This window comes from Falco peregrinus, chromosome 5, assembly GCF_023634155.1.
Source record: "Falco peregrinus isolate bFalPer1 chromosome 5, bFalPer1.pri, whole genome shotgun sequence".
Lineage (NCBI taxonomy): Eukaryota > Metazoa > Chordata > Aves > Falconiformes > Falconidae > Falco > Falco peregrinus.
The window spans coordinates 58,951,815-58,967,792 of NC_073725.1; the positions used below are offsets into that span (position 1 = coordinate 58,951,815).

Consider the following 15,978-nt stretch of genomic DNA (forward strand, 5'->3'; position numbering starts at 1 on the left):
AGATTCCCAGGCAAGATTTTTCAAAGCCCTCTTCAAAGCTTTCTGCAGCTAATTCAGCACATGCTTCAATGCTCTTCTTACAGGGTACGGTCATAATAAGGAAAGACCATGAAATCCAAGGTACTTTCACTGACAATTGCTTCATTTTCAGTTTTTACAGAGTAGACTCCTTCAGCCACATGCCTTGAGCATCCAAATGAAGGGAGAAGCCCATTGCAGCAGATAGAGGGGCTTGTCTTAGCAGATATTGGCACCAGCTCCTGTAAAAGCTGTGTCTCTGGTGCCTTGACCCTCTCCTTCCCATTTCCAGGGTGCTGTTCATCTCAAAAAGCCAGGGATCTGGTCAAAGTCTGGGGCCTCTTGACCACAGCAGAGAAAAACTGATGCCATGAGAGGGTGGCTGCAACCTCGCAAGCCTGTCTTAAGCTGCACCAAATCTGCCCCAGCAGTGCCACTGTCTCCGCTGTTCCTTTTGACTCAGTGTTTAAGCTGTGGACAGCAGAAATCAGGGAGAGAGGTCCCATATTTACATGGTGACATAGCAAAAAAAGCATTAAGGAAATACCTTCTTCTGTTTCCTCCCCTGGTGTCCCAGTGACCTCTGGCAGAACTGGGCAGCTAAATCTGTATTGCATCCCACTGCTTCTTCATGTGCCCAGCCTCTGTGCTGCATCAAAATGCCTGTGTATCTGCAGAAGCAGCTGGAACCAAGGACGAAAGGAACCTTGGGTTTTGGCGCCTTCCAGCAGCATGCTGACCAGTGTCTGAGAAGCTTACTGGGGTCCCTCTTCTCTTATCTTCATGGCTTTTTGGTGCACATTTGTTCCTGTAGGAACTGGCATTTAATTTGAAGCACCAGATCCTGGAATCCTGTTAGTATATAATATTAGTTGTTGTCACTTTAAAATAAAAACAGAATAGATCTCCTTCAGTATTTTAGAGAAAAACTTGAGAATCTGAACTCAAAAAGCAGAAAACAAAGAAAAAGAATCATTAAGTTTGTTATTTACAAAATCTCGTGATTTGGGGACTGAGATTTGAAGGCAAAGAACACTAGAATTGCTGCAGTGCTTCTAACGTGCACATATTAAAAAGTACATCAGCCCTTTCCTGGCTGTGCAATAGCTGGATTTGTGGAGAGAGAGCCCATTGTTCAAACAGAAAGCATTGCAAATACCTCACTAAATCCAAATGCAGCAGTGCAATTTTGCAAATAAAAGGAGAACTTTCTCGTGTTTTTACAGCAGTAACAGAGAAATTACAGCCCTGACTAACCTGGAGGACTAAGATGCGTCATATAGGTGTAAAGCTCTATATATGTCTCTAATGGGAGGTGGAGATGGCCATTCTGCTCACACCTAGCAGAGTAACGCAAAAAGAAATTTCTGAGCTAGAACTTGAAGTTGCTACTTTCTTTTCAACACCAGCCTTTCTCTGGGGGTGGACATAGCTTTCATCCTCAGAGGGAGGGGAAACCCCCACTATTTAGGGGGATGAGGACCAAGGGGGATGCAGTACAGCAGGGGGGAAAGAGGAAGTATGGCTTGAGCATCATCTGAAAGTGCATGACCACTCCAACGACCCAGCTGCTCCTCCATGTACCCCTCAGGAGGTCTGGCTAATAGATCACCTCCTCCCAGAGTAGCCATTTCCTAATGAACCCGATAAGGGCATCCTCAGCTGCAGTCACCTCCATGGGAGGCATCTGAACAAAGGTAGGAAAATCTTGAATATCTCAGCAATGGCATGCTGGGCACCAGTGGGCACCCCATGGGAGCTCGTGCAGCTCAGAGTATCAGATCTTTAAACTAAGAGCAGGGCTCAGCCCCCTGGCTCTGCCAAAGACTCACTGCTACATCCCTGGGCAGGTCTTGTAGCCTCTTCACCTCTGTTTCCTGAAACAGATTCCCAGGAGAGAGGTAAGTAAATGCATTTATGTGCTGATAAAAGAGCAGTGCGGGCTGCAGAGCAAAAAAAAAAAAAAAGGAGGAATTGGTTCAAGTTGAACATGCATAGTGTCCTTCACATCCTGTGACTGACTCACATTTGGTGATGGCCTTGCACAGGGATGCAGGAATGGGCGCAGGCTCTGTGCCCCATCAGCAGAATGATGGCATCAGGTCACTGCCTGATGTGTCACTCTTATCCAGGCTTAACGTCCATTTCAGTCTTGAAAGAGGTGGAAATGTCCATCTTTTCTCCCTGAACCAAAAGGGCACAGTGTTAAATTTTGGGGGTCCAGGGCAGTGGCAGCCATGGGGATCAGTGTGCAGGTGGCGGAGGCGGCTGGCAGAGCCCTCGGTAAGCGATGTTCACGCTCCAGGCTGGCTGTGCCCTCGCATGTCTGGCACGTAGCTCACTGCACACATCTGTCCCTGTTTCAGATGAGAGGACACGGTCATTTTTAGACATATCGGACAACACCAGCCACATACTTCACCAAGGACGAGGGAGGTCTGCTGCACCCTCCGTGAAGGAGCTGTCGGCTCTCTATCTCTCCCAGACAGCTGCTGCTGCTGCTCACGCCAGCAGCCCCACACAGCCGGTAAGCACTGCGCACCCCGTCCTCCCCCTCACAAATCACCAGCGGCATCCCAACAATGTCCCGGCCCAGCAAGTGGTTGAGAGGGTGAGAGAAAACACGGCTGGTTCGTAAATCTGGAGAAACACAGCGTTTGGTTTTCCAAAACTGACCAGCTTTCTTTTGTCATTGGCAAGTATTGTATAAATGTTATCAGGGGTGCTGATAGGTATTATGATGTATAAGCTGTGTATACATACACACCCATATATATACACGCTACATTCACACATACACACACATGACAAACACACACACATCTACATCCACTAGCCAATAGAGTTTATTCATACATAAGATTTCTACTTTATTTGCACACATATATTTGCACACTCATATCCATGGAGGAAATATTCAGCGCACAGCACCACAAACATCTCCATGCAATACCCATTCCCACACACGTATGTATGTCCATAGGTGTCACACTCGGGCATAACTTTACAGTGCAGCCTCCCTGTGTTCCTCTGCTTATGGCCCTTGGTTTGGGATCAAGGGATCTGATCTCCCACTCCAGGCTGATCACGGGGTCATAGGATAATTCGGGTTATGATTATGAGGCACTGAGCTTTGTTTTTCCCATTTTCCCAGCTTCACTGGTGATCCAGGAGTACCATGGGATGTCATTTCACATCTGGACATTTCATGCCCCCTCCCACTCTCAACCTTTTGCAGGGTCCCTGTCCAGAGGATGCAGCCTCCTGGGTGTGCATCAGAGCTCTGTACTGGAGGAGTCCAGGCTAAAGCAGTCAGAGTTGAAACTAAATGAGTGGAGACTGTCACTGGAAAATTACAATTGGAGAGAAGCCCAATTAAAAAAAAAAAAAAAAAGTAATTTCAAAACAATGAATTACAGAGTCTTTAATGCAATTACAAATGTAGAACAGTTTTCTTTTTAAAATATTGAAGTATAAACAAAAATCAGGCATAATAGGCAAAAACATAGGCAAATCTCAAAATCTCACTTTGGAGAAATCAATGCTTGTTCTGTTCCGTTCCCCACCCCGCTCGCCCCCCCAGCCCTAAACAAAAGTGTCTGGCATTTTGTTTGTTGACTGATACTTTTGGAAACAAAGTTTCCTGACCTGGAATAAGATTGTTTTTCCCGGCTGTACAGAGCTGTGGATGAACAAAAAAAAAAAAAAAAAAAAAAAAGAAAAATCTCACCTGTAATGGTTTTCAGGCCTCTGTGGCTGATTCATATATATATATATATATACACACATACACACAAAGATAACATGTCTTTCTATACAGTTTGATGTCAGTTTTCCTTGTGTCTTTTGCAGAGTACTGTGAAGGACAACTCCATTCACTTTCCCCACCGACAGAAAAAAAGCAAGGTAGGAAACGTTAAAGATAAGCACTGTTATCTAACCAAATATTTGTGGACTGTAGTGGAGTGTGATTTAAATACCCACAGAAGGCAGCGAGCAGTGCTTTCAGACTGAATATAGCTATCAGCTGCTCGGTTGCCCTTCCCCACGTTCAGAAGTTCTTCACAGATCCCCAAAAAAACACCCCTTATTTTAAAAAGTGCATTCGAAGTATGTTGGCTCATGCCAAAGATTTGCATTTTACACTTGCTGCAAAATATGCTGATTTTGGTATTCTGGGGTGGGTTGTTTGTTGTTTTTTTTTTTTTACTAATGCTCAATACTTATTTTTAGCTGGAACAATCTGCGTGTAACAGAGTGAAATAACACCGCGCACCATTGCTTTGAGCAACAACTAATAATATTCCCAGCATAACTCTACAGACGTAACTCCACAGGCATGCCAAGGGTCAGCAGATCTGTTTACCGAAAGGAAAGCCACCAGGATTACAGTCTCTCATAGATAACGGTTACAGGTCTCAGCTACTTTCCCTTTGGATAAATGCCAGGCTGGTGCAGGTTGCAGGTATTCAGTTCGGTGACCAGGCTTCCCAAGCTAAGGAGAAAAAAGGGCATAAAGCGAGGCTCAAAGGTAGGGGAAACAACCACAGCCCACCCCATCCCACCTGCACCCTCTGGTTTTTTTGGTACCAACACTGCTGTGAATTGGAGCAGAGCTCAGGCTGACTCAGTCTAACCAGGTCTAACTTTTGCTGGCCCCCCAGCTATGCGTGTCACCCCAACCTCTGGTTCCCCAGCTGTGCTTTTTCCTCCTAACAGAGCACTGAATTTGGCCTGCTAATTCCAGCAGTTTGTAAACCTTAGTTAGCCTCAGGTCTGCACAAGTCTGCAAGTCCAAAGAGCTTTATTTAAGTCTCTGATTGTATCACTGTGCACCTGTTCTTATGCAAATGATGGTGTAGGGTACACTTGAGAGTCCAACAGAAGGCATCATTAATCCTTCAAACATCCAACAAATCCAAACATCCTTCCCCATGCCCTCACTTCTGCATTGTGGGCAGCCCATGATGCTACCCAAAGCCCATCGTGCTAGCTCACTACCCAAAAATAGGCTGTCCTCATCAGCTCACTTTGACACTTTGGTTCCCTCTCTCTGTTTTCTTCTTAAGACCTCTTCACAGATAGCTCCCTGGCTTTCTCCTACACCCATCTCCTATGTTCCCAGACTCTCTGCAGGTCCTCACACTGCCCTGGACACTTGGGAGCAGGAGGGAGAAATTAACCTTTAGTGTGCTACCCTAAACCAGCCGCCTTCACGTTATTCTTGCGGTCACTCTCACTGACACAGTCCACACTGGGCATCTCTGTCACACCGTAGCTGGCCTGAGTCCTGGGGACTGTAGACTAACCACCGTACGTGCCTGGATTAGGGACCTTGCTTTAGAGTGCATTGCTGTGGAACCAGAGCTAACACCAAGCCTGGAGCGTGTGCCGTGGTGTGATGCTTTGGAGTGCTGTGTGCTACTGAACCAGAGGTACAGAGCTTAGTAAGTGCATGGATTTCCCTTGTTGGCTGGCTTTTTCCTTTGCCGTTTTCACAATTAACGGCCGTGGGGTTGGGGAGTAAGAGATGATGCTGACATTTAAAACTGTTTCCCTAAAGATGTCAGAAGCACAGAAATCATCCAAAGTTGCCATCAAGACAATGGAAGATGACTTACCTCCCCCTCCTGCCCTTGGCTCAGTCCAGGTAACCCCTCAAGGGAGCCAGGATCTCAATGCACTCCCTGTGCCTCCTCCAAAGCAAGCCTTCTCCAAGTTCTACCAGCAGCGTCAAGTGAATGAGCTAAAGAGGCTCTACAGACACATGCATCCTGAGCTCAGGAAGAATTTGGAAGAAGCTGTGACTGAGGACCTGGCAGAAATGCTTAATACTGAAGATCCCAGTGCACAGGCATCTGTGAACCTGGACAAAGTTCTTCCAGGAGAGGTTCAGTCCATGCGCTGGATTTTTGAGAACTGGGCACTTGACACCATTGGGGACCATCAAGCCACAAAGAAGCTGACAGAAGAAGAGATCATTCCCGGTGGGGACGTGAAAAGTACTTCCTTGAGGTTTGAAAACCAGTCAGTCAATGGGGACAGCCTGTCAACATCAACCAAGGTACCAGATACAGACCTTGCCAGAGGAGACGTGCATACTGCCCGGTGGCTGTTTGAAACCCAACCACTAGACTCATTAAACAAACTGTATTTGGATGAAACCGAAGTGCAGGAGGCGGTTCTCAAGGAGCCTGTCCAGGGAGGTGATGTGAAAGGGGCCAGACAGCTCTTTGAAGCACAGTCCTTGGATGCTATAGGACGCTGCTGCTCAGTGGAGGAGAAGAGCATCCTACAACTCAAGTCAGAAATCCAGGAGTTAAAAGGCGATGTTAAGAAGACTGTCAGGCTCTTCCAAACAGAGCCCCTCTGTGCTATCAGAGACAAAACTGGGAACATCCATGAAATCAAGTCTGTCTGCCGAGAAGAAATTCAAAGCAATGCAGTCAGAACGGCTCGCTGGCTGTTTGAGACTCAGCCCCTGGATACCATCAACAAGGACACTTCCAAAGTGCAAATAATCCGTGGGATCTCATTGGAAGAGATTGGAAGGCCAGATGTCAGTGGAGCAAGGTGGATATTTGAAACTCAGCCCCTAGATGCCATCAGAGAAATCACCGTGGAAGAACAGGATTTCAAGGCTTCAACGGATTTTGTCACAGGGGCAGATGTCAGTAAGCAGCGAATGCTCTTTGAGACCCAGACTCTTGATTCTCTGAAAGGAGAAGCTTCAGAAAGCGTTGTAGCCAAAGAACAAGTCATTGGCGGTGATGTGAAATCTACACTCTGGCTATTCGAAACCCAGCCCATGGAGACCCTGAAAGACAATTTTGAGGTGGGACGTTTAAAGAAAGTAGAGCTTTCAGCAGAGGAAAAAGGAGATGTGAAGCAAAGAAAACATGTCTTTGAGACCTGTCCCCTTGGCAGCATCTCCAAGGCATTTGAGGAAGAAATGCCAGCCACCAGCATGGAAGAGGTAGTGAAAGGGGATGTGAAGTCTTTCAAGACCCTGTTTGAGACTCTCCCCTTAGACAGCATTAAACAGGCTGACACTGAGCCCGTCACCAAAGAAGAGGAAAGGATTCCAGCTGGCAACGTCAAAGCCAACCAAATCCTGTTTGAGACAACACCTCTGTATGCCATCAAGGATAGCTTTGGCAACTTCCACGAAGTCACCTCTGTGAGCAGAGAGCAAATCATGAGTGGTGATGTCAAGAACTACAAATGGATGTTTGAAACAAGGCCCCTGGACCAGTTTGATGAAAGCACCAAGAAAGTGGATATAATACGGGGGATCACAAAACAAGAGGTGGTGGCTGGTGACGTCAGAACAGCCAAGTGGCTCTTTGAAACTCAGCCCATGGACGTCATTCATCACCAAGCCATGCAAGGTGAGGAGCATCCCTCGGTGAAGCGGGAGATCTCCCAGCGGGGGGATGTGAAGACCTGCAGGTGGCTTTTTGAGACCCAGCCCATGCACACCCTGTATGAGAAGGCTGAAAAGAAGCAGGAGGAGGATGGCAGTGTGCCCCAAGCTGATGTGAAGTCATACACATGGATGTTTGAGACTCAGCCTCTGGACTCCCTGAAAGGCCAGGAGGAGCAGTATTTACAAGTCAGTAAGGCATACAGTCAGGAGGAATTACAGGGAGTTGATGTCAAAACTGTCCGGCACCTCTTTGAGACTGAACCCCTGGGCAGTGGTGTTGTCGGTGAAGCCGACCGAAAAAAAACCATACGGTACTCCAGTCGTGTGGAGATACAGTCTGGGGAAGTGTCCAGAGTGAAGGAGTTCTTTGAAGCGAAGCCCTTGGATACAGCCACCAAACCAACATCCCAGAAGGATGATGGGACAATTGAAGCTGGATCCGTGCACAAGTTCACTTGGCTCTTTGAGAATTACCCTATGGACTCCTTGAAGGACAGCTCTGAGGGCATCCAGGAAATCCCTCCAGAGAAGGATGTCAAGAGGGGAGATGTTGGAGGCAAAAGGTTTGTATTTGAGACCTATTCCCTTGACCAAATCCATGACAAAGTGGATGAGACAGAGCTCCAGAAGATCCAGAAAGACACCATGAGCAAAGCCAATGTCAAGTCCTGCACAATGCTCTTTGAAAGCCAACCCTTATATGCTATCCAGGACAAAGAGGGGGGATACCATGAGGTCACCTCAGTGCAGAAAGAAGAAATCATGAAAGGTGATGTGAAAGGCGCCCGGTGGTTGTTTGAAACCAAGCCCCTGGATCAGATCAAAAAGGAAGAAGAGGTGTTTGTGATTAGGGCTGTCACCCAAGAGGACATCAAGGAAGGAGATGTCCAGGCTGCCAGGTGGAGGTTTGAGACAGAGCCTCTTGACTCCTTCTCAGGGGGAAAGATGTCTGTACCCAGAACAGTAGATGATGTGCAGAAGGGAGATGTTCAGTCCAACAAGCAGCTCTTTGAGTCCCAGCAAGTGGGCCAGAAGAAGTACGTGAGGATGGTCAGTGTCAGTGATGTTCAGCGGGGTGATGTGAGGACATCCACTTGGCTTTTTGAAAACCAGCCTGTGGACTCCCTCTACGGGGATGCGGAGAGAGGCCCACCTATCAGTACAGTGCAGAGAGAGGACAGCCAGAAAGGGGACGTAAAACGCTGCACCTGGTTGTTTGAAACCCAGCCGATGGACACCCTTAAGGACCGAGAAGTGATGGCCAGTACTGGGGCCCAAGAAGCCATCCCTCGTGCAGATGTGAAAAGTACAACATGGCTCTTTGAGAGCACACCCTTGGATAAATTTAGTGCTTCTGAAGGTGGTATAGAAACAGAACTGAAAGAAAGGACCATGAAGGAGACTTTAGAGACACTCTGTGCTTGCCAGGCTATTCAGCATGATGGAATCCTCATCGAAACCAATGATATGGAGAGTGTGAAGATGGTGAAGTACCAGCTCAGCAGCCCAGGGGCTCCAGAGGTCCTGAAAGAGGAGATTGTGGGAGGCCATCTGCAAAGGATCATGCTGCAGCTCCTGCACAGAACCAATGTGGAAGCACAGAGTGTGCTGGTGGAGGAGGACAGAGAGGGCAAGATCAAAGTAAGCCCATTGCAGCTACTGGACCAGAGCGAAGCTGTTAAAGGCAAAGAGGACTTAAGCGGTGATGTAACTAAGGCTTTACAAAGTCTCCTCAGTCAAGACGCTTCCATCAAAAAGGGGATGGTCTTACAAGAGACAAAGTCGGGATCAGTGAAGATGACTCTCTACTCCCTCCTGTTCCATTCTGTCCAGCAGAAAGTAGTCAAGGGGGATGTGAAGTCAACGATAGGGAACCTGTTGGCTTCTTCTCAGGAGCAGAAAGCAGCAGCGACCGTTAAGCGTGAGGACAATGAGAAGGGGAATGTCCAGCTTTTTGCGAGCTGCATTGAGAAGGGAGATCTAGACTATCTGAAGAATCTCCAGCAGGAATCGGAGATACAATCCCTCATCTCTTCCCAAGCAGAGCAGGGGGCAGATGAGAGTGCCCCACGGGTTGTGCAGGGGGCTAAGATACATATCTTACCAAACAAAGAACAAATAGAGAAAGCAGTTGCAGAGGGTGAGCCGGGGGCTGTGGAGGGAGCAGAAAAGGTGTTCACATATGAAAGCATGGGCAAAGAGGGTGTGTTAGAGAGAGAGGCTGTGCCTGCAGCGGGTGTGACAGGAACCACTGTGCAGTGTCTTGGGAAGCCCCTGCCCACAGTGAAGGGAAAGGAAGAAATTCTGTCGGGGGGGCTTAAAGTGACTACCAAGTCAATCCAGAGGGTTGCAGATGTCAGCAAGAAGGCAGAGAAAGAAGCAGCTACCACTGACGGTTTGAAGGAACCCAAAGCTACGATGCAAGGCAAATTTCCAACCCAAGTGACAGCTCAGAGGGGAGAAGTGTCTGGGAAACAGCAGAACATGATGACTGGGGAAGCCAGCCAGATGCAGCCAGAAGAAAAGGCCCTTGGGAGTGATCTTCAGGCTGCAATGCAAAGCCTCAGGCTAGCAACAGCAGAAGCAAAAAACATTCAACACCATGTCCAGAGCAAGCTACAGAAGAACAGAGAGGAGGTCTACACGGCCTATAGGCAGCAGGCAGCCAGCACGCAGGGGACAGTGACCCTTCAGTCAACTGTACGGCAGCAAGACTCAGCATCCACCACGCAGGAGAGCAGCAGCACTGCCGTCAGGACCACCACCACTAGAGTCCAGGAGGCATCCAAGACCCACACGAGCGTGTCTCAGAAGAGCATAGCATCACACAAAAAGGTCAGTGCTTCAGAGGAAGTACAGGGAGGACAACTATTGAGCCAGGAAAGCCAAGTTGTGCCTAGTAGAGATGTTAGCATTAAGGATGGCCTTTATACTGCCACACCTGTGAAAACCTATATAAACCCTTTTGTTGAGTCTGATTACAAAGAGCAATCAGTGCAAGAAGAAAGAGATGTTATTATCAGAGGGGATGTACAGACAGCTATCAGAGCACTGCAAAGTGCCGCCACAGAACAGCGCCTGGTAGAAAAGGAGGATGTTGTCCGAGGTAATTTAAAAGCCACACTTCAGTCACTGGAAAAGTCTAACGTTAATGTCTCCAGAGGGGATTTTAAAGCCGCTATGATATACAGAAATGCAGGGCAGTCCTATTCTGTGTGTAAAAAGAAAAATGAGACTCAAGTCGTTAGTAACCAGACTGCTGTAGTGGCTTCAGGGTCGCAGGCTGATAATGACTTTCCTCCTCCTCCCTCAGTTGCTGTGATGAAAGCAGAGCATTGCCCGCCCTCAACCAAAGCAACCAAAGAAGGTGCCCTTCCACTACCAACCAGCAAAGATGAAGCCCCAGGATGTTCTGCACCATTCCAGACCCCTCTTCTTTCCCCTCCTTCTTTGTCCTGCAAACCCAGTGATCAGAGTCCTGCAGAGAAGCCCAGGACTCCTCCAAAACCAGAAATTACTGCCCCACCCAGGAAAAAACCTATTCCCCCTCCCAAACCTGAGCACCTCTTACATGAGGCACATTCTGCCTCTGCAAATAACAGCACAACCAGACCAGCCAAACCCATCCCTCCACCCCTGCCTCCGAAACCTGCAGGCCTGAGGGATATCAGCAAGCCAAAGCCTCCTCCCACAGAGCTGGAATTAAGCTGTATGGAAGTTCGTGAACAATCAGGCCTTGGGGAGGTTCAGGCAAAATGCTGCACTTTGGAGACACCTGTGAACACGCCTGTCACCGCCCAGGGTGTGAGCCCTGAGACCAAGATGCCAAAAAACATTGCCAAAACCCCTCTTCAAATTGCAGAGGAAAGGTACAAGGCCAGCAAAGGAGGACAAGGAAAAGTGGAATCAGACAGTGCTAAGACTTCAAAACCAATGACAAATGGAGTGGTTAGTTTCGAAGTCAAGCAGGGAATGATGAGTGGGAAAGCAGCAGCTCCAAGGAGATGCCCAGGTGAAGTAGTTCAGAGGCATACAGATCTGTGCCAAGACAAGAATGGGTGCTCTTCAGTATCACATCCAACCTGTCCTGGTAGAGCACAGACACTCAATGTGCCAGGACAGACTCAGCCAAGCACCTCCCTTGTGGGTCACACCACTCATCCAAAGAGAGAAGGTGACATTGCACAGCATGCCCCATCCAAGGCGGAAAGGGAAAGTGTGTCTAATTCTTATGAATCATGGGATAGTCAAAGAGTCCTGCAGCAGGTAAATGAAAGGAGGCAAATGTGTCAATCAATGTCTTGCCATCAGCAGTCGATGAACTCCTTTGAGCAGCAACAGCAGGAGAATAGTGGGCAACTGAAATGTCCTGATGGGGAGGCAGAGACACCTGCCCAGGAGAAGCCAGGTGTTGTTATGAGGGAAAAAACCAAGAGAGAAACAGAAGATGAGCGTCGGAAGAGGCTGTCAGTACACAAAGAGGAGATCATGAAAGGCAATGTCAAGGAGGCTATGGAGATCTTTGAGAACATCAGGAGACAGAAGGAGCTGCAAGAGATCCTGACTCGGGTGAGGGAGTTTGAGGAGGAGACAAGCAAAGTGGACGTAAAAGCTCTGAAGAGCTTCTTTGAGAAGGTCCCTGACTGGGTCGTTCATCAGAAGGCCCACCAGGCCAAGCAACAGAACAGGGCTGAGACACTGGCAAAGGAAGATGCTGACAGTGTCCCCTCGGTGGAGCTGGTGTTCGGGGACCTGGAACGGGCCAGTGCTGAGATTATCCACCTGAAGGAGCAGACACTTGCCCGGCTCCTGGACATCGAGGAGGCCATCAAGAAAGCTCTTTATTCTGTCTCTAGTCTCAAGTCCGAGTCAGACATCGCTGGGCTCTCAGGGTTGTTCAAGGAGTCTCTGGGGAGTACCCAAAGCTCTGTGAGCAGCAGCAATATCCGTAAAATCAGCATTGTCTCAAGCAAAGCCAAGCAGGAGGGAATGACATTGGAAACAGGGGAAGCAGCATCTGTGGAAGGTGCAAAGGTGGCAGAAAAGACTGAGGTAACCAAGGCAGAGCTAGAGGTCCCCCACCTCGTTCAGTCTCGCGTCAGCTCTCCCTCCTCACCTTCCTACATCTCCATCGAGTCTGCTGCCAGGAAACCAACAGAATCACCCAGGACAGCACATTCCCCCTGGGACATCCCTTCACCAGACTGTCTTGACACTCCAGGAAAGAGAGATGCTTTTGCTCAGGGCAGCTTTAGCTCCTTCAACCATCCATCAGCAGGGTCTACTGGGCATGACATGACCCCCTTTGAGAAGTCACCAGAGCCTGTCCAAACAAAAGCTGGGCTGAGCTCAGTGAAACAGCACACCCTTGGCAACACCAACCATTCCATCAGTGAGAAAGAGAGGTGCCCTCCAGACACCTCCAAAGGCAGCTGCCACTGTGGGATGAAAGGAGGATTTTCAGATTACTGCTCCCTGAACGTCCCCAGCCCGCAAAATCCGCGGAGGCAGAAAAGCATCTTGGAGCTTCAGACAGGGCCCGATGGCTCCAAGCTCTATGGAGCCACTCGGACTGTTATGGAGCAGTATGAGGAAATGGACCAGTTTGGAAACAAAATCATCACTTCATCCACCACAGTCACCAAGCAGTCTGAGACACAAACATCTTCCACGTGCGATGTGGTCTCTCATCCCCAATATGAGGTATCAGCCTCACCCGTGTTTCGGAGGTACCTGAAGAGCCCAAGTGAAGACTTCCACACCAACGGCAGTTTTCAGGAGCCAGGAGTTGTCTTTGTCACCTTTGGCAACTCCAAGCCAAAGAAATAGGAGATTCTGGAAAGCAAGAGAGAAGTGTCTAAGACAAAAAAGAAAGTCCACAATAAAAAAAAAAAAAAAAATCTCCTGGTTTATCCACATTACACACAGGGATTCATCTGCACCCTAAGGACTTCTCAGGGTCGTCATCTTGGAGTTTGCATACAGACAGGACAAACGCAGTCTGCCTTGACACTGGAGGAGAACAACCCTCACCTGGCCAACCCAACAGACTTGGTGCTACACCACAACCCAGAGCCCTGACACTGTTAGAAGCACAAGGGAAAAAATCCATCCATGGGCACCTTAGGGTAGTTTCTTCCCCCTGGAGTGTTGGGGTGGGAGGGGGGATGGGTGGTGTTTTATTGGGCTTCTCTGAAATAATGCAGAAGAAAGGATGAGTAGGATAAATAAGAACCAAACGACCTGGGCATCGGCAAACACACACCTTTATGCCATCTTCTTTTTCTAAGAAGGGCATCCTAAACACACATATATACTTACGTTCATATTGATGGGTGGGTTGGGTAGGTTTTCTCTTAGCCATTAAGAAAAGAATAGGAGAAAAGAAAATCAAATTGTTGTCACTATTGGGGTTGGGGGAGGTATTTATCAGTTTGTTTTTCAGTTCCTGGGATGTACTCAATGCTACTGGAAACTGTCAAGCCAAGACCTACAGCTATCATCAGTGCTGTTCCCCCAAAGAAAGTTGTTATGAAAGATTCTCTACTTGAGTCAGAATAGTTACTGCTTTCCTTCCTTTATTTTTAGAATTGTAATTTATTATTCAATATATACAAAACCCTTATTTTAGATTTTCCATGCTTTCATACATGTTTACTGTTAAAATTCATTTTGAGACTTTGTAAAGCAATTTTCTTTTTATTATGACTTTGTTTTGTACATTCTCAACTCAAGATTTTAGATATTTTGTGGGGTTTTCTTTTTTTTTTTTAACTTCTATTGCTGCATTCTGAAGGTAAATATTACCTCTAAAAATACTTTGGTCTGGTTGAGTTTCTTTTGTTGAGCGCTTGTTTCCTTTCAAAGTAGCTAGAAATGATCTCTCAGTAACGAGTTGAATCACATATTGAGAGCACTCTAAATCACTGCAGGGATTTAGTCTACATCTTCTTTACAATGTGGGTGGGTTTTCAGCCCTGAATCAAGCAGCATCCATACTCTTGCCTGAAAACTGAGTTAAGTCCAAGGTGATATACACCACTCAATCCAGGACCCTGTGTAGGTGTGCGGAGACTGGGTGGGATGTACACACCAAGAAAGGTCTGAACACACCTGTACCCATTTCCTCCAGGTGAGGAGGCAGCTGTGGTGGTGTGCCTCCATAAGCCTCAACTCACATCACAGGCTGGCCCAGCTTGGGAGTGAGGCAAGCAAGCAAGGAGCTTACTCCAGGTGTGGGAGAACGCCAGGAGCCTACAGAGTGACTGGATGGTTTCTCAGGGAGCTGTTTCCTACAGCCTGGCTCGGGCTTAGACTCAGACTTAGACTACCAGCCCCTGCGATAGACCTTCTAGCTAATCTACAGCAAGTCGCCTCATCTCTCAGTGCATCTGTTTACCTTTCTGCAGAATGGGACAGTAACCTTATTTTAAAAACCATCAGTAATATGTTATGGTCAATATTTGCTTTTTTCCCCCCGAGGTAAAATTGCCCACGCTGATGAATGAAGAGTGGGACACTGGAGAGGAAGGGACTGTTTCAGAGCCGACCACTCCACATCCCTAGCTCATAGCCAGGTTTTTATATATCAGGTATCATCTCACATCATGCAACACCTTATTCAAGGTGCTGTAGACCAAGTAGTAGTTCTGCTTCCTCCACAAAAAGCAGATACATACTCAGATCTCATTGGTTTACCTCTAGGACCCCATGAACTTGAAAGTTAGATACACAGAAAGAGTAAGAACATCTGTTGCAATTTAATTTACAGCAGTCAGGAAATAACACAACACAAACAAACTAGCAAGCAGCAAAAAGCTGCACTATTGGTCAGACTCTACCCTCCATGCTGTTTCTCCATCCTCCAGAGGCCAGACCACACTGCTCCTTGTCTGTTTCATCCAGGTTCTTTCTTTCCCCCACTCCTCAGCGCTATTTAACCACTTTGCTGTAGGAGCTCAGCTGCACATCGTCAAAGCAAGGCCACAGCTGCATATTATCAATGTCAGTCAACCCACTCTTTTCATTCCCCTACAAACATCATTTTCAGTTCCACCAAAGAATACACCAAAGGTCAAAGTAGAACAGCAGATAGTCATAAATTGAGTGTATCTGCTTTCAGGGAATCAGGAAAAAAAAACTGCTTAGACCTTCCCAGTTGTTTTAGAAAGGCCAGTAGCAGAAAGAAGAGACAGTTAGTAATCGGGAGCTCCTCTTCAACATTTTTCCAACACTGTTTTCTTATCCTTGTTTGTTTTTCATCTTAGCTTGTTTCAGGATGCCTGTAACACATGTTTGTTTCATTTCTAAGGACAGCTGCAGAGCAGTTTTAGCAAGCTACAAACAGGTTGTCTGGGCAATGAAAACTATTCCACAGGAACTCAAACCCAAATATCCTGCACTGCCAATGCTTAAAAATACTGATTTTATTGCCTGTGTTTCTGGTTTTACAGAATTTCTAAATGTTTCAATGAGCCATTTATGAGGCTAAGATCATTTAAGATGTGTTTCTTTCATGGTATTTCCATCAG

General features: G+C 47.4%; 1 protein-coding gene across 1 annotated transcript; it reads left to right on the plus strand.

The window, feature by feature from the left end:
- The first annotated feature begins 2,384 nt into the window (after nucleotides 1-2,384).
- Nucleotides 2,385-14,064, plus strand: XIRP1 (xin actin binding repeat containing 1). The gene is made up of 3 exons (XM_027791776.2): nucleotides 2,385-2,545; nucleotides 3,871-3,924; nucleotides 5,582-14,064. The coding sequence occupies exon 3, from the start codon at nucleotides 5,582-5,584 to the stop codon at nucleotides 13,274-13,276; it is 7,695 nt and encodes a 2,564-aa protein (XP_027647577.2). The 5' UTR covers nucleotides 2,385-2,545; nucleotides 3,871-3,924; the 3' UTR covers nucleotides 13,277-14,064.
- Nucleotides 14,065-15,978: the final 1,914 nt, after the last annotated feature.